Here is a 19,353-nt window from a genome sequence, read left to right as displayed (position 1 = left end):
TTTAGTGTGATAATGAACTTCTTGGGTCACAGGTTGGATAGACACTCACTGACTCCAGGGGAATCTGCTTCCCTAGAGAGGCTGAAGCAAATGCAAACTACTCCTATGTCTGGCCCGGCTCTGCCTGCCTTGGTAGCCTGCCAGCTGACACACCATGGTGGCAGGGCCGGCTCCTGAGCCTTGCAAGGGAACCTCGGAGAAGCCAAAAGGGTCCTGATCTGAGATCTATCTAGTCTGGGATCAATGAAACCAGCTGGGCTTAATCTAAATTTCCTTACATGTTAGTCATTTGTGTATTACTCCAGTCTTGCTTTGTCTAAGCACTACTTATAAAATGTAGCCTACTTAAAAAATGTAAAAGCCTACGTGAGCCTCATCTTGTGCAGAAATAGAAATAAAAGTACAGGTTAGAGTCACTGCATATTTTTTTCTAATACTCATTACAATAAATATGAAACCACTGCAATTAAAAAATAGTTCTACCACTAAAATCGTCTCAAGGAGCGCTAACCATTCATGTATAACACTTTGGGACAAGGCTGATATTAACCCAAGTGCTGTGGGGACCTGGTTCCATGGGTATTTGGGGGAGCAGGGGAAAAATGAGCCCCAGGAGAACCTCCAAACGAGGTGTTCAAAAGGAGTGATGGGATGAGGCAAGATGTTTTTATCTCCAGTGGACAGACATCTCCACTTTATCCTGCCCGATTCCTGACGCTGGTGAGCAACCATGTGGGTTTACTTGGAAGAAGGTCATGCTGGAGCCTCCGTGAATCGTGCCATACTCGATGGCGGTCTGGTCCGCCAGGTCGTCCACCGACTCAATGGGCACATCCATGCGCTGCACGGTCAGGAAGGCTGCCAGGTTGGCTGTGTAGGATGAGATGATGATCAGCGTGAACGCCCACCTAGGTAGGAAAAGACCGAGACGTCATCATTGCCGGGGCAGCCCAGGAGTCTTAAACCCCATCCCCAGTCCTGCTGCGACACGGGAGAGACCAGGTGGCCCTCTTCTGAGGGGCCTAGTGGGGGAAGAGAGAGGAGGCAGGGCATCTGATGTCAACAGAAACGAACGGCTTGGGAGGGTGGCCTAGAAGAAGACAGTGGTTTTCTTTCTCTTATTTCCTAAAGGAGGTGATTACTGGGTTTCTACTCAGAAGAAGTGTGTCCATGAACATGAGACAGCTTGAGAGATGGTGAGTAACGAGCTAGTGAATGAGCTAAGGGTGCCAGCCCTGGAGGCTCTGTTCAGAGCTAGACCTGGGACGCCTCCCGCAGCCCCGTCATGATGCAGCCGACATTCAGAGCAGCATCGCCGTGTACTGAGCACCTACTGTGAGCCACACCCACTATCTCCTGTACTCCCTACAACTCAGGGAGGTGAAAACCTTATCCTGATTTTACAGAAGAGAAAACCGAGGCTCAGAGAAGCAAAGTCACGTGGCCAAGTGCCTGAGAAATTTGTATTCTAGAACCAGTTCTACAAATTGTAACAGCAGAAACTCTTCAAGATGAACTGGTGAAAAGCACCTTCGGACTGCTGAGAAGTTGGAATTAGAAAATGCTTTTAGGGCTTCCCTGGTGGCGCAGTGGTTGGGAGTCTGCCTGCCGATGCAGGGGACACGGGTTCGTGCCCCGCTCCGGGAGGATCCCACATGCCGCGGAGCGGCTGGGCCCGTGAGCCATGGCCACTGGGCCTGCGCGTCCGGAGCCTGTGCTCCGCGGCGGGAGGGGCCACAACAGTGAGAGGCCCACGTACCGGAAAAAAAAATGCTTTTACAATGGTCGTGCTATTTCAGAATGGAAGGGTGTTTTATTGGGCAGATCGGACTTATTTAAAATTAGAATAGTTTTGCAACTCAGGCAGCATACATGCTAAAGTCATTAAAACCAATTTGCTCACTTAAGTAGGTTAAACAAGACTTCTACCATCTGGTCAGCAGTGTGGATCTGCTTCCTGATCCATTTGTTTATAGGGGTTCAAAGATATATGTAAGCACAACTGAGGCTGGATAATCGTCAAATTCTGAACCAGTGGAGTCTGAATTAATGAGGCTTCACTCAGTATGAAGACATTGCCAACCAAGGCATAGTGTTTGCCAGGGGCTGCAGCAGCCGGCAGCTTCCAGGTGGATTTCCAAGAGCAGGAAGTCCCATTGTCCCCTTTGCCACGTGTCCAAGAATTCCTTCAGGCTGCCTCCCAGGAGTGAAGGAACAGGGGCATCCCTCAACTTGATGGGCGCATCCACGCACGCCAGATCACCAGTAAGGGATCTGGTTTTATTTCTGGCTTTGTCCAGTTCCACCTGTGAGACCTTGGGGAAAAGCCACACACTTCCTCTGAGCTCGTTTGCTTGTCTAATAAATGGGGGATAATAATGTCTGGTCCACCTGTCTTTGGAGTGTTGTGAGATCAGGTGAGATAATATGTCATTAGTGACTAATAATCTGTAAAGGATGAGATGAGTGTGAGATACAGAGACATGTAGAGATGCAATGAAAATCATTTGTCCACCTTTCCTACTTGTGACCTGTAAGGGCCAGGAGTCCCTCCATCTGCAAAACCTGTTCTCCTTGCTCCTGCCTGGGCTCTTACAGTCTCTTGGAAGTTGTTTCTCATGAGCTTCCCCCAGAGGAGGCTGGGGTGGTGGTGGTGAGTTGTCCCCAGGTGGAGGTGTGCATTCGGAAGCTGCTCTGCCACACTGTCGTGGGTTAATGAGCCCTGGGTGTGGACATGACCTCAGAGCTGGCTGGGGAGCTTCCCCCAGCCCCATGGCTACACTCTGGCATCCGTTCCGCCCTGGGCAGCCATGTGGCTGCTTTTGCCACTGGTCACAAAGGACGGGTCAGAGAGAGTAAGTAGCTCATTGCAAGCCCGTCACCTTTGCTGACAAAGCAAATCATGCCCACTCTCCCTCCAGAGGGGCCAGTGGAGACTTGCTCCTGGGTGAAAGGGACATTATCATTGTGAAGCTGGCATTCTCGGCAACGGGGCATTTTCCGTTGCTTGCTCTGGGTGAGGGTGCCACGGTAGGCCACGATGGCCCTGTTTTCTGACCTCTCACTCCCCAGGGAGCCAACCTAACTGAGGCCCTGATTTTATAACCAAGAATTCCAAGAGGCAGAGGGGTGCACCAACACCCCTGGGCCGGGCTGGGAAGGGCCGAGCCTCCCTTCCACAGACGCTCTGGCGCAGCGTAACCGAGCCACCTGGGGCCAGCTCTTTAAAGCACTGCTGAGCCAGTGGGCTGAGCCGACAGCCTGCAGGACAGGTGGTTCCCCTCAGCACCGGGGCAGACTTTCGCTGGAGGAGGGAATTCCTGGGGGTGGGAGCTGACAGGTGAAGGCAGCAGGCAATGGAGCCCTGCGTGCAGCACATGGGAACAAGCACCTCTGGAAGGGAAAGCCCAAGCAGAAAGGGATCAGAATCTGCCGCTGACTTCTCATCTATGGGTTTCTGCCCAGATTTCCTGGATTTTGAGGGAGCTCTGTGGCTGTGCCTGACAAGACCATCCTTTCTGCCAGGGAACGTGAGACCCAGCTCTCCACAGTGATCCGCTCAGTGACTCCTGGGCACAACCTGATAATGGGTGAACACCTTGCCCCAAGGGTTTAAATCCTACTGTATCAGTCCCAGCTGTGCTTCCACCTGCCCATCAGCCCCAGTCCAGTGGCTCCTAGGTAACTGTCCAGATACCACACTGTCCCCAGCACCCATGCCCCTTTCCTTTTCCTCTGGCTTACACGGGCTAAAGAGAGGAGCAAATGAAGGTTGTTAAGTCCTATAAGCTGTGACACCAAACCTGACAGTGGGTTTTTAAGTGAGGATGGGAAACTTGCCTTTCAACACTACATCGGTATTTCATTTCCCCCCATAGTGGCCTAATAGCAATGATTTATGTAGCACTTCCAAATTTTCAGAGAACTTTCCCACACATCAAATCATTCCACCATGTTCCTTTTGCCCTGCCAAGAGGAGAAGGGAGCTCCAGGAAGAGGCTGGCTGACTGTCCGTGTAGACCACGATGGCAACTTGCTCCCTGAGGTCCTGTCCAACTCCGAGCTACTAACAGCTTGCGTTTTCCCACACCTGCTAAGGTGGATGGGTCTGGCGGGCCCCCAGAGCCAGGTGCAGAGGGGCAAAGCTCCAGAAAGCTGCTGGAGGGGGCGTGGGCTTGGATTTCTCCTGCAGGGACTTCCTGCTACATGCTTACATTTGCATAAATCTGCATATGTGTTCACAGGCCCTGCCTCTCAACCTCTGGTCGTTTTCAGGTCAGGAAGTTATAACTGCTTTGCTGTGGGCCGTCAAGGCATTTTCTCACTCGGTCTCCTTTCCTGCCTTAGCTCCCCTCTGCATCTAGACCTCCAAGGCAGAGAACAGAGAAGGAGAAAAGATGGCACAAAGCGCACCCAGCCACTGCCCCCAAACCCTCTGTGCTGGCAGAGGCTGTCCTAGGGCAGAGCTGAGGTTCCTGCCTACCGGAAGCTGGATCAGGGCTCATCGGAGGACCCAGGATCTTACCAGACGCCACTGACGCAGCGGGTGGATAAGGCGCGAGGCGCGATGGTGGAGCCCTGCTGCATGAAGCCCCCGACCGGGAACCAGAGGCTGTTGCCGAGGGAGTACTGATTCACCAGGAGGTTGCACCGGCCCTGGGCACACGGGTGGGGTGTGTACCACTCGTAGGGCGTCAACCTGTGAAAGAAAGGGACACATACCAGTGCTGCGGAGGATGGGCGTGAAGGAAGGGGTGCTGAGGGTGTGAGGGCGCTCCCCTGCCTGGCCTCGCCCCGAGACCTTGGTAGCTGGCCTGTGGCCTTGGCTAAGCCCCTCCCCTCTAAGGGACTTGGGTGTTCCCCCTGAAAAATGAGAAAGTTGGACTATGTTGGCAGTTTGGGAACTGTTTTTCTTTAATCAAAGAAACATCTTAGTTTTTTCAAAATAAATCAAGTCACAGAATGGACGGCTGGGAATTGCTTGTTCTGCCTCCTTCAGTTCCCCAAAGTGACCAGAGAGAGACCCTACAGCCCCACGGAGCCATGGCTTGAAAGCCGTCGGCCTAGAGTAGTAATTCTCAAACTTTAACTGACATCAGAATCACCAAGAGGGCTTGGGAGAGCACAGATGGCGGCAAAAGCGTCTGATTTGGCACATTGGGTTGAGGCCTAGAACCTGCAAGTGCCTAGCTGATGTGGATGCCACTGGTCCAGGGACCACACTTTGTGAACCACTGGCCCAGATGGTCCCTCAGGCTCAGGCCCTGGTTCTCAACCCTGTCTGTGTTTCAGACTCACCTGGGAGCTTTTTTTTTTTTTTTTGCGGTACGCGGGCCTCTCACTGTTGTGGCCTCTCCCGTTGCGGAGCACAGGCTCTGGACGCACAGTCACAGAGGCCATGGCTCACAGGCCCAGCCGCTCTGCGGCATGTGGGGTCTTCCCGGACCGGGGCACGAACCCGTGTCCCCTGCATCGGCAGGCGGACTCAACCACTGCGCCACCAGGGAAGCTCTGGGAACTTCTGAAATAATGCCAATACCTGGATTCCACACCCAGAGGTTCTGATTTAATTTGTCCAGGTAAGGCCTGGATATCAGCATTTTTAGGGCTCCCCAGCTGAGCATGATGGGCACACGGGGTTGAGAAGGGTGGCGCTCCCCCCCGCTGTCGCTCGCAGCCTCACGCTGGCCTCTCTCTCCCAGCGGTACCTCTAATGCCATTTCTTCCTGCCCACTAGACACGTGCTCTCCCTCTTCCGCCCCAGCCTGTCTCCCACACAAAGCCTTCCAGCTCTGATGTGAGAGACGCGTCTGGGCGTGTGCTGAGCAGAGCAGGGCAGGTCTGCCTCTTCACAGGGTGTTACCATCATCCCCGGCCTTCCCTGCAGCCTAGTGCGCACGTGCCATGCTGCAGGGCTGGCCCACATTCCCATCGCTGCCGCCTGTTCCCGAATACAAGGCCAATGTGCCATCGCTGGCCCCTGCCCCAAGATGTGCCCCTTCTCTTCGTAGCCTGCGGGGCTGGCTTGTGCCCGTGGTGCCTCACCTCGGTGGTTCCCAAGCCTACGGGCCATTGGAAGTGAGCTCCAAAAATACAGATTTCCAGGCCCCATCCCTAGAGATTTGGAGACGATCAGACATAGAAATTCAAGTTTTTTAAAGCTCCCTGTGTGACTGTGGTATCAGCTGGCTTGGGAACGGCTGCCTTAGAGCAGTGGTTTTCAAATATCTTTTCACCTCTAAAATCTTACCCGGAAGTACAATATATGAGAGAAAAGTGGAGCTGGTCTGAATGAAGACGGGCTGAGGTCCCAGAGCTCTGGCTGTCCAGCCTCTTCACATCGCCCCTCCACGTCTCTGTAAACTTCCAGGAGCCTCCACGCTCGGGGAACCCTGTCTGAAAGCCACTACCTTGGGCCAGATTACCCTACGCTCAGATATTACGTATATAGGATATTATAGATATATGTATATATAGGATGTATGATCAGACCTTTTGTACAGTTTCTTCTTGGTTAATCTTTTTGTTAATTCTGGATCCTAGGGGGCAGTGTGTGCATGTGTGTGTGTGTTTGTGTGTGTGTGTGTTTGTGTGTATGTGTAGGGCAGAGAAGAGGGGCTGTTTAAGCCCCCAGGGCTGATTGAAAAGCTTCAGGCTGTGGCAGGCGTGGTGAAGCAGCCGTGTGTGTGTGTGTGTGTGTGTGTGTGTGTGTGTGTGTGTGTCTGGTAACCAAGCCCTAAGACCATTTGCAGGCCTCCGAGGTCACCTGAGAGCCATGGCTTACTACACACAGGGGCTCAATCAAAGGGAGCAAGAGCGAACTGCAGGGCAGCGGAGACAGGACTCAGGCAGACAGTTTCGTTTGAGCAGCCGCAGGCAGTGCGGCCAAGTGCAGAGGGGAAGCCTCGCCAGTCGACACGGACGACAGATACTTGACAGTGGCAATGCCTACAGGCCCGGGGCGGGGGGTGGTGGCGCCCGAGTGCCAAAGCATCAGCAGCCTTTGAAGATGACCAGGTTGTAAGCAAGGCCTTTCCCTGTTTGGTTGGATCTCATGGGCCAGGGAGGACTTCCTGAACTTGGCTTTGATCTCCTCTGGAAGAGGCTCAGACTGAGTGATTCAATGCCTCTCGGGCAGGCTGGGAACTGCCCTGGAGTTTGGAACCCCGCAGTTCCTTGGGGCTCCATCTTCTAACCGGAGGGAGCACAGTCTCCCCTCAAGCACTGAATAGACATGCTCTTGGGGAAGACCCCACCCCACAGAGGTGGAATGTTCACTACAGAATCATCGGGCCCTGCTTCTGTGGCCCCAAGGCAAAGGAGACCGCTGGACCAGAGCCACTGTCAGCCCTTGAGAAGCTCCTCCGGGGTGGTGAGCTGAGCACTGGGTGGGAATCGGGGATCTGAGGGAATGACCCTGAGCCACAAGAGCTTGTGCTGCTTCTGGGGAGTCAGCTGGCTCTCCTGAAGCCCAGGCTGGTCCAACCGAGCCTCAGAGAGAAACAACCCTCTCTGTGCCTCTTGCTGGGATGCTCCTCGGCTTCTTCCGTAGGCCCAGGGACAGTCTCTGGTTTCCGGGGGCGGGGGCGGGGGCGCTGGTTCTCTCCCCAACCCCTGATCTGGACCACGTGTCTCAACTCAGCTCTGCTTGCCAATGCTTCTCTCTGTCCTGCCCCCCTGCTGCCAGCCGCCCTCCACAGTCCCCATTCAACAAGGCAGCTGTGCTTTCACAGACAGACTCGGGCTGGGGAAGGGCCAGGCCCTCTGCAGAGGAGGCCTCCAGTCCCCCACTCCAGATTTGCAGGCTCTGCTTCTTGTCATTCAGCACTTTGTAGCAGATCCTGGCAAGGACGGATGCCAGGGCTGCCAAAGGCTCGGAACTTAATCAGAGTGATCTTCCTGCCACCTTCCTCCCCTCCTCTCTCTCCCTAAGCTCCTACACAAGCAGGCGGGCTGGAGACTGGGGAACGAGAGGGGTAAGAGGCAGGGGCGCAGAAGCAAATGCGGACAAGCTCGCCTGTCTTCTCTGCGCATAGTAGGGGATGTGGGCAAAGACGGATGGATGGGCAGTGCCAGGTCAACAGCTGGGCAGAGTGGTTCAGGTCCTGAGTCCCTCTCCCGTCCCTCTGGTTTGGCACCAAGGGCTTCTCAACCCACCGTTCTGCGGCTCCCCACCCCCTCCCATGCAGTTCCCAGAGGTGGACACGAGGTGGCGGTGTGAGGACAGGGAAGGGGAGAGGAGAGTACCGAGCCACTAGGAAGAGGACACAGCTGACGGCCAGATAGGCTAGAAGCATGAAGAGCCAGACGCCAGGAGAAAAAGGGTCCAGGAAGGAGAAATAGCCGGGTCTGCGGCCCTGGAAATGGAAATAAAAACAAGATTCACCGTCTACATTCAGTCAGCATGACCCTTGGGAAGGGCAGGGCAGGGCAGAGGGGATGGTGACCTGGGTCTGGCCCCAGATTGCATTGCCTCGGGTTATGGGTGATTGGTTTAAATGACACAGGGCTGAAGGTGTAGAGGGGGCTGCTCTGAAACACTAACCCAGCCCTGATCTCAGAAGATGAAACAAAAGAACAGCCGGGGGCCCTCGTTACTTCCTAGGATGAAGGAGGCTCTGTGCTGGGCAAGCAGAACAGCCCTCAGTGCCCCTTATGTGCTGTCCCCACAACCTCCAGGGGCAGTGTGTTTGGGCTCTGAAGCACTTTTGAACTGTTGATGTCTGCGGTGGTGGATGGAACGCTAGCCCCCCACTCAGACACTCACCTCTTTCTCGTGAGGATGCTAATAGGACAGGCATCCTTGGTTTATCTGTTTGCAGTGTGATCTCACACACAGTAAGACCTCAAACCGGTGCTGTGAGGCCCAGATTCTTATTTTCATTGTATTAGGGGAGAAATCAAAGCCCAGGGCACTCGAGAGATGTGTCCAAGGTTATAGGGCTAATCAGTGGAAGAGCTGGGACTCAAATGCACGCTTCCTGACACAAAGCCCAGGGCTTGTACCATGATGCTGTGGGGAAAATGTTTGTCCCCAGCACAGGGACATGCTTGACTAGAGTCATGGGAGCCAAAGGATGGAGCCAGGAACAGAGAGCTGAGGACCAAGCTCCAGGGCATTTTCTGTAGGAAAGTGAGACAGAATGAGAAGGAGTTCCAGAACCTGGTCCCAGTCTTCAGCTGTGTGGTCTCTGGCAAGTGCACACCCCCCTTCAGCCTCCGTTGGAGCTGGACTAGATCAAAGGTGACACCCTGGTGACCTGCAGCCCACAGACAACTTGTTTGTTTACCTGCAGTGCTTACCCATTTTGATTAATTGCCAACATTAAATGATTGGGAGATTTCACATAAAAATCCAGATTTCTGGCTTAAAAAATGGGCGATCTGGCAACACTGGGCCTAATTCTCAACCAGCTGGAGCTGAGTGGCGGCTGCCCAGTCAAGACAGGGCCCCTCTCTGAAGCTCCCTACGGCTGCCTTGGTCTTGCATCAGGCTTACTTCTTCCATTTACTATGAAACCGCTGGACTAGATGCTCCCTAAAGACCATTCTAAATTGAAAATGATATGATTTTATGATTCCAGGAATCTAGGAAGTCCATGGATAGGGCAGAAAATCAGTATTAAGCTCAGGGGTTCTACAAACATGTAAACTTTCGAGCTCAAGTATATATGAGTCACGGCAAAGCCTACTGTCACTAACAAGGTATATGTCACTTTTACACTGGGGTCCCCAGAAACACAAAGGGCAGCTGCCTATGCCAGTACTGATCTCAACCAGCTTTCTGGGCTTTCGTTATCCAAGGACAGCCAGACCATGGAGCCCATGCTGAGAAACTCTAGGTAACAATAGCTGTCCCAGTGCAGCATCTAAGGAGCGGGGGAGACAACCCTGCATGGTCCCCTTGTATTCGAACAGCTCCAGTCGTGGGTGATTTTCGACTTCTCTTCTGGTGGGTTTTCCATCCCTTCCCAGAAAGCCAGTAGGCAAATTCCGAAAGCACTTGGGAGTACAGTTTTTACACTCCCATTTGGGGACACAGTCCGGAGGGTACAGAGTGAAGAAGTCAAAGCTTATCCTCTGCCAGTGGGGCACCTGTTCTTGGGCCCTTCATCAGTGTGACAGTGACCCCTTGGGTGGTCTGTCTGAAACTGGTTTTCTCTCCCAATAAGGCTGAGACCAGGGAACTGCCCTTTGATACCAATTGCAAGTACTCTGCCTCATGTGCATTCATGCTTGAGCTGCACAGAACACTCAGGCGATTGACTGGGAAAATAAAACAACTTGAGGGACAAAGCCCAGTGAGCAAGGGAACAGGAGAGAAATGGGGAATGGGCCCTTTAAGTATGTCTGGTCCTATCACTATGTAAATTCTCTAACAGGAAGAAGGACTCAAGAGCAGCAGAATGAGAGTCCTGAGTTAGTCATTCTTGTGTCCATCACGGGCTAACCATGTCTTTGTCTTCATCCTAAGAGCCAGTGGCAGACAAAGGAAGACACAGAGTGAGTCCAGAAGGGGGAAGAAGGCCCTCATGATGCATATACACCTTCTGCAGCAGAAATCACTAGCATGGGCCACTCCTGGGGTCCTTCTATCCCCCAGAGCTTCTCTGGGCAAACGGACATGAATTCTACGCCTCTCGCTCATGACTATTTCACTCTGTGTCTCCCAGTTGAGAGATATCCAAGAGAAAAAAATCTTTCATTGTAGCTTTCTGAATCTGAAACCCCATTAGATGCTCAATGTCAGAAATCTATACCTGATTATATCACAACAAGTGAAATTGAGGAAAATGACAGCACTATTTAAAGCTGCCATATTTGGTTATGGGTGATAAGAAATGATGCACAGCCATGGGAAAAATTCCTGGAGACTCAAGTTATAAAACATAGAACATCACACAAACAAGGATCAAGACATAAACAGAGCTCCATTGGAAACATATCAGTCACGTTGGCAAGGCAACATCTGATTCCACTTGTGATTGACCGACGCCAACCAGAAGAGCAAGGAATGGGCAGTCATTTGAGATTTGGGTCTGAGCTCGCACAGCCTAGGCTTGGGCTGAGCCCAAGCTGTTTTTCTGATGCCAAAGAGAAGTATGTTACTTGTAAGGCTCTGACCGCCTACCTTTTTTTTTTTTTTCTATGCAGATGCTTTTGATTGCTTCCTTCCCCAAAGACATCTGAGTACTGGTGCTTGGGGCAAATCAGGTGTCACACGCCACAGGCATTTCTTCCTAGTAATAGATTTTCCTTAACCCAAAGGATATATGACGGTGATGCTCTTCTTCTGAAGAACTCAAAATGCTTCACTACGTTCTCTTGATTTCAGTACCCAGTTCTCCATATTGACAGATGGAAGAACTGCGACCCACGGAGATTAAGCGCCTTGCTCAAATCACTGGTGATGGCTTCAATTTCTCTGGTGCTCATTCGCCAACTGTGCCATAGGGATGCCATGCTCTCCTTCTTTCAAATGGCAGCTGTACCACGTCTCCCTCTCCTTTTTATCTTTGAATTTGCTCCAATAAACTCCTTCATTAATCCCATGCCTTCTTCCCAATACCAGCAGAATCCCAACCTACTCAATCTCACCCCCTTAAAGTACTCTAAACATCATTTATTTATACCCATCATCATTTATGATGACTCTGTTGCATTTATAGGCATTTGTATTGATTTATACGTGTCTCTGTTGACTACAGGTTGGGCTGGTTCCTTCTGGCGAATACAACCACTTTGAAGGTAGATAACTGGTTATATATAGTCTATGCCCCAAATGTCTACGGCAGATCAAGTCCTGCAGATGGGGTGGCACCAAAATGAAAACTGGTTCCTTGACTTGTGTACTGTCCACCTCAGAGACAATGATGCTTCAGACTGACCACATCAGAGCCAGCATCACTGATGCCGTCTGATGGTGAAAGAGACCGGGCTGGTCACCCAATGACCACAACCCCTGCATGGTGAGGCCCTTTGAATATTAGCAGTGGAGCTGTCCATGGAGCTATGAAGTGGTACTAATCTCCCCTTGCCTGTTGAAAATTCCTCTTATCCATAAAGAAAATCTGTGAACTCACTGATACTTCCTTCTCTATGTACTAGAAGAAATGACGTTATAGTAAGGAAGTAATTGCTTTCCCAGAGTCTGGAGCCAAATGCATAAGGACACCGGAGCCAGGTAATGCAGGGCAGGTAGTGAATTAAAACGCAGACTCTGGAGTCAGCCTGTCCAGGATTGAATCCTGGCTGTGCCACGTACAATTATGTGTCCCTGTGCAAGTTACTTCACCTCTCTGGGTCTCCATTTCCTCTTTTGTAACATGGGGGTAGTAATAAAACCTACCTCATGGGTTGTTTTAACACACGGTAAGTGCTATAGAAGTGTTTGCTCCCCCTCTGTCTAATGGTAGCCACGAGTGAAGGGGGTGTAGGGAGATGGTATATGACAAAAGAGGGAACTTCCTTTTATATTGATTCTCCCTCAGTGGACAAGAAATACTATTTTCTGTCCTATAGGAGCACGTGCTAAAGATGCTTGGAGGGAGAATGCTGTCTGGCCACAGTCGCTTTCCATAGCTCCTAGAGTTTCCATGGGTAATAATACATAAATCATGAGGGTTCCCCCAGGGCTCTCCAGGGAAGCGATTAGGGTAATACCAGGCTCTCTTCTGGAAGGCTGGCCCTTAGAAGCTGGTGATTGCAATCTTTGGAACTCAGTTCCACCTCAGCCTTCCCCAAAAAGTCAAGACAGAGTGGCTCAGATGTGCAGCAGGTTCTCCTGTGTCTATGTAAGGGCTGTGTACCCTCATCCCCATTTCCTACACACAAACCAGTGATAGCAACTCTCTTCCTTCCCTGAATCCGCTCCTTCTCCAGCACAGCCGATGACAAAGGCACATCCTGTCCCCCATGTGGTTTTGCCAGGCTTTAGAACTAAATGGCCATTCACAGAGAGGTTTCTTTCCACTCCTACTTGTCATCAATGGCCAATAAGATACTCTTTAGGGCTAAGGGAAGCGCCAGGAGCCCATGGATAACCCCCCTCAGTGTGTCTGCAGTGGACTGTCTCGATGATACTTTGGTTTAGCACGCACTTCTCACATCCGGCTCCAAGAGTAAAAAAGAAGTAAGCAGTTAATTCCTCTTCACTTAAAACACCCAGATGGGTTTGTTGCCTATATAACCCAGATGCTGGCATATCTATTTTCACTTTGCTGATTGGAAATCTGGCAGGAGAAGACCTAAGTTCTAAACCTGGCCCTGACCTTGCCTTGCTAAGTGATCCTAGGTGAGCCACTCAGCTTCGCTGGTGCTGTTTTCTTCTTCCAGAAAGTGGGACACCACAATCAACGTGAAGGGGGCGATGTGAGAACTACTAAAGTAATGTTGATAAAGTCCTTGAACTTCTTGAGAGAGGAGAACTCAATAAATAACCAATATTAACATGATTATACATTCAGGGAACCATATTTCCATTATATGGGCTATCATGTTACTTAGCTTTAAGGAACAGAACTTTATTCATTTTCTGTTTTCTTATAACAGAGTATTAAGCAGTATTAGAAATGATTCACTGGTTTACTTAGCTTTGTTCTCCATTTTCCTAGACAGTCTTTCTGAGATGAAACAGACCTTCTTGAAAAACAACTGATACATCCAGCAAAAATGCCAGACATTCATTTAATGTTGACATTTATTTCTTGCTCACTTTTTAATCACTGTCTGCTTTGTTTTTTTCTTTTCTTTCTGTTTTTTTTTTTTTTTTTTTTTTTTACTTTTGTTTAGAGATAAGACTCTAGCCAAGAGTTAAGAAGAGAAAAAGAACAGAGTGTGAAACTTTCACATTTGCTATTCAAAGGTGGAGCAGGACGTTGGACAGGAAAATAGTAAACTCACATTTTCAAGGGAGGCTTAGATGTTCTGGCTGGCTTAGGACACTATATGGGATCATAGATAGTATCCTCTGATTAGAAGGGATCTTGAAAGATCACCTAACACATGACCTTGACACAGAGAAATATACCTACTGTACCATAAAGATAGATAATTGGAAATGTATGGACTTGGAGATCGAAAACCTGGGTTCCATGCCACCCCACCATTGCACTCTCTTTCCTCTTTCCACTGCACCACTAGCCACGACTGGCCTCAGAATCCTTCTGTGCAAAATGGGAATCCTACTGCCTGCCTCGGGGGATGGCTGTACTAAACCAGAGACTGTATGTGAAAGTGCTTCATGAATAAAGAGGTGTTAGTCAACATACAAATATACTGGACATACACCCAACCTCCTTGAATATATTGACACTGAATTGTTTAAACTTGATTATCCATCTGGGGCTATATGCGCCAATGTCAAATCCCAGGTTGGTTTCTGGCACGCTCTGATGAGGCTTTGCTTCAGCAGTCAGTGTGTGCTTGAGGCATACAAACTTACTTTAATATTAATCTGAGCAAAACATCATTAGGGAAATTGCTGCTGCAGAAAAAAAGACAGAGAGAAAACTACATGATACACTCTAACATCAAATGTGAATGGTTTTGTTTTTCTATGATCTTTCCTCTTCCATTCACAGATATTTGGGAGCTTACAGTATGCATCAATTCTATAGAACTCTGGACTGCAAAATGCCCTTGGGGTTACACTGCTATGCTAAATACTGAACTTCTCAATAAGAAGAAATGTGCTAATATGCCAAGGAAATCAGGAGAGTCTTGAACTTCAGATGTCCAGTCGTTTGACTCCTATCTTTGCAGTACCAGGGGACACCCCAGATTCTAAAGGCTGAATCCTCCATGTATGGCCTGGAAGCTCATCTGGCCCCAGCCGGGGGTTCCCATGCCTTCTCAGGTCGGTGCTATGCTGTCTGTGGTATGTGGAGGCATCAGGGAGGGAGGGAGCAATGGGTTCAGGTGGCCGCCACGACCAGGCCTGAGCACAGGATGGGTCTGAGCTGCCCCAACATCTGCCTCCCCTCACTTTTTGTTCTCAAGGCCAATAGAGTAAAGGCCAGAAAGTAAAAAGAAATCTATTTGGGTCACTCATCCTACTGCCTGGAATACTGGGCCTCCTGGCAGAAGCCAGGCTCCTGGGGGTCAGTGCTGCTCGACCGTGAGCCACCAAGGGAAGTGGTGGTCACTGCCTGCAGAATCACAGGTCCCTCCCTCCCTCCCCCTTCCTTTCTTCCCTCTGTACTTATGAAGTAAATATCACATGTTTAGGATGAGATATTTTCCATACCAAAAATCATATCATAAAAATTTATGGTCTAATACCATACAATATCACTTATATGTGGAATCTAAAATGTGACACAAATGGACTTATGGACAAAACAGAAACAGACTCACAGACATAGAGAACAGACTTCTGGTTGCCAAGGGGAGGGGGGGGTGGGGGAGGGTTGGATTGGGAGTTTGGGATTAGCAGATGCAAACTATTATATATAGAATCGATCAACAACAAAGTCCTATTGTATAGCACAGGGAACTCTATTCAGTATCCTGTAATAAACCATAATGGAAAAGAATATGAAAAAGAATATATAGGTACATATGCATAACGGAATCACTTTGCTGTATACCAGCAAAACTAACACAACATTGTAAATCAACTATACTTCAATTTTAAAAAATGTATGGTCTGGCAAAAGGGTACTTTCTCCCCAGTGTATCTCCCACTAGGATCTACTCAGGGAGAGAGAGATAAACAAAGAGTAATATAACGCAGCATATAGATGTTGTTATAGAGGTACAGGCAGAGGGCAGCAGCTCAGAGAAAGAAGCAATCAGCCCCATCTAGGGGAGTCACATTTGACAAGTGCCATTTGAGCTGGGTATTAAAGGCTAGGGAAGACCTTGTTAGACAGTTGAGGGACAAGAAGATGAGTATGAATCTAGATAAGAAGACAGGAAGAGGTTGACATGATGGGAAAAGGAGTAAGCAGTACAGGATGAAGGTGCCTGCAGCAAAGAGATGGAAGTGGAACAGGAGAGATCGGCTTTTATTCTCCACGCTAAGAAGGCTGGATTTTTCTCGTAAGTGATGTGCAGCCGGTGAATGATTTTAAGTCGGAAGCTGATATGATGACATTTGTGAAAAAAAGATAAATAAATAAATAAAATAAAACAACTCTCAGGCTGCAGGATGGATTGAGGATAGATGGTAGTGGAGAGAAGTTCACATACATTTATGAAATGTAATAGCTGGGGGAAGGGATAAATTGGGAATTTGGGATTAATAGATACACACTACTATATAAAAATAGATAAATAACAAGGACCTACTGTATAGCACAAGGAACTAGATTCAACATCTCAACTATATTCAATTACATATATAATTGAATCACTTCGCTGTACACCTGAAACATTATAAACCGACTATACTTCAATAAAAAGTGTAATAACTAACACTTTATTGTGCACACGTCAGGCGCTGTTATAAGTGCATTACATATCTATCCTCATTAAATGTGCATGGCAACCCATTTTTACAGATGAATAAGCTGAGACACAGGTGCCCTGCAGCCATTGAGTGTCAGATCTGGGAATAAACCAGGCAGTCTGGCTCCAGAGTCCATGATTTTCACTCTATTGCTTCCTGGTGAATGCTTACAATAACAGTGGCCCTTTGATGGGGATACAGTAATGGATAAGAAACACCTGCCTTCAAGGAGGATACAGGCCAATGGGATGGCAGCAGTTGAGGTTAGAGATGAGGAGAGTATATCTAGGACTATTTAGGACGTGAGCAGACCAACTGACCATGTGAGGAAAGAGAAGCGATGGACAGCTCAGGTGGCTGGATAGAGATGGTGTTACCTGAGATGGGACAGAGGAGGGGAGGGAGGAATATACCGAATGAGGTTCGTGTCACTGTTTTTGAGGTGCCTCTGAGATATCCAGGTGGGGACGCCTTAGTAATGTGTTTAAAATATGCTTCTGGAATTTAGGGGAGCAGTCAGGGTTAGATTTATAGATTTGGGAAAGGGTGAGATTATCTAGGCAGAGAATTGGGAGAGTGAGAATAGAAAAGGGCCACGGACATTTAAGAGGCAAACAGAGAGAGAGAGAGAGAGAGAGAGAGGAAGCAACAGAAATGGTGGAAGAAGCAATAATCAGAGAGTCAGGAGGAACAGCGGGAGAAAATGGTGACTTGGATGCTAGGAACAGAGAGAGTTTTAATAAGCGAGAGGGATCTACAGTAACAAATGCCAAAGCCAGGATCCTTAGTCAGCCTCTGAGTGGCAGGGAGTAGAGGTCAAAAGAGCAAAACATTCTTCTGATTTTGGCCCTGGAGATGCCTGGGCAAAAACAGATTATGCCCCAAGGTTGGGAGGAAGGGAAATATCCCATAATCAACTTACGACGATCCACATTCATGAAAGAACCTAGGTAATCTGAGATTGCTGGAAATTCACAAATTATTTCTGGTTATCTTCAGGCTTCAGAGACATACCTGCCACCACTTGTTATCTTGGAAGGTTTTGAAGGATTTCTAACTAGTCATTTATACTTTGTGTTAATTATTTTTAGTTTTGCACAGAGGTTTGATTATCACCAGACGCTCACTTTTCAGTAACAATCACTCCTGACTCAGGTGACCTCAGACATAGAGCTAAGAGATTCTAGGTCATTATAGATTATAAATGAAATTAAATGAACCATATTTTTGCTCACAGAGAACTATCAATCAGAAAAAATTCACAAAATAATAAACACCCAGCATTCAATTTCATCAACTTAACGCTATTGTATCAGAGAGAGCTTCTCTGTGTAGTTTTAGATTTTGGCGCTCATGGTGAACTCTGCCGGGCTACCCTTTGGTATTAGCTGTTCCTGCTGATGCCTCTTTTCTTTCAGATTCTGTGAAGTTCATCTCAGACTTGTTCTCATTGGATCTCCCCTGATTTAATCGAATCAGGATCGTTCTCTCCCCAGCTCACTCTTTGGTACTTTCTAAGCATTCTGCCTCATACACAGAATGCACTCAATAAATATTTGTTGAATAAACGCATAAACTGTCAGTTCTGCTTAGTGTGAGCTGTTTACGCCAGCACTCAATTTTTACTCAGCTTGGCCCCCTGTTAGAAATCAGATCTGAGCAGCTGTGTGGCACACTAGTGTGTCAGTAAGGAGGTGGGGAGAGGGGAGGAATGCTGACCTGAGAGGGGAGCTGTGTGGGTTAGGTTCTCCAGAGAGACAGAGAGAACCAGGAGGGGGTCTGTGTGCGTGCATGCGTGTGTGTGTGTGTGTGTGTGTGTGTGTGTGTGTGTGTGAAAGAGAGTTATTTCAAGGAATTGGCTCATGTGATTGTAGGAGCTGGTAGGTCCCAAATCTGTAGGGCAGGAAACTCAGACAAGATTTCTATGTGTTAGTCTTGATACAGAATCCCTTTTGTTTTGGGAAACCCATTTTTGTTCTCAAGGCCTTTTAACTGATTGGATGAGGACCACCCATATTATCAAGGGTCATCTCCTTTCCTTAACATCAGCTGATTGTAGATGCTAATTGCATCTGCAAAATACCCTCACAGTATCATCTAGACTAGGGGTTGACCAAACATCTGGACATTAGAGCCTCGCTGAGCTGGCACATAAAACTTCACATCCCAGAACTAATGCAGGGGAGCTCATACAGTTATAGGTTTGCACGTGGTAGGAAACATCTGGCCAATGATGCAATTAAGATTGTCCAGAGGATCGGAGAACTGGAGTTTGGTTCTGGCCAGAGTTGATATTCAGGACAATCGTGTCCTGGGTGGTGACGGTAGCCTAGCAACAGATGTTCCCAGGGGGTGGAAACACTTGGGATGACGCGTCTTCACCCATGTGGTTCCTCTTTGCCCATCGGGTCACGAGTGGAGCTCTAGTGCCCTTGGCCTTAATCAAGAAATCAAGGCCAGAGCCTTGCCATGTGGTCTGGCCAGAGCAGAAAGGCTGTGTGTCTCCATTTCTTTTGGATCCTCTTCAAGGCTCAGTTGGGTGGGGGGGCACAGTGGGGCAGGCTCAAGAAACAGCACTGGCTGGAAAGCTGCCTCGGGGGTACCAATAGATGTAATGATGACAAGAACGTTGTCCCAAGAGTCAGGAGACCTGGATTCCAGGCCCAGCTCCAGAGGTGACCTTGGTCTCCTCATGTGTAAGATGGGAATTATAACATCTTCCTTCTTTCCTCAAAGAACGGCCCTGAGGACCAACTGAGAACAGGGGCACAGAGAGCCTCACTTACAAGTTATGCACAGGTCACACAAGGCAGGTGGCAGCCTGGTGTCACAGAGAGAGCACAGGCTCTCACCACACCATCCTGGGTTTGAACTCTGCTCTTACATTAAGTGGTGCATGG

The 19,353-nt window shown here is 49.0% G+C and overlaps 1 protein-coding gene across 1 annotated transcript in view; it reads right to left on the bottom strand.

Annotated features, from left to right (window-relative positions):
• GRIK4 (glutamate ionotropic receptor kainate type subunit 4) overlaps positions 1–19,353 on the bottom strand; it is a 448,264-nt gene that overhangs the window by 24,440 nt on the left and 404,471 nt on the right. Inside the window, 3 exon segments of the mRNA XM_067751346.1 lie at positions 743–908; positions 4,526–4,699; positions 8,248–8,357. Coding sequence (XP_067607447.1) covers positions 743–908; positions 4,526–4,699; positions 8,248–8,357 — 450 coding nt within the window.

The sequence above is a fragment of the Pseudorca crassidens genome, chromosome 9 (assembly GCF_039906515.1).
Source record: "Pseudorca crassidens isolate mPseCra1 chromosome 9, mPseCra1.hap1, whole genome shotgun sequence".
In the NCBI taxonomy this organism is placed as follows: domain Eukaryota; kingdom Metazoa; phylum Chordata; class Mammalia; order Artiodactyla; family Delphinidae; genus Pseudorca; species Pseudorca crassidens.
The sequence above is the reverse complement of the archived record's forward strand: the minus strand, read 5'-3'. Positions and strand labels throughout refer to the sequence as shown.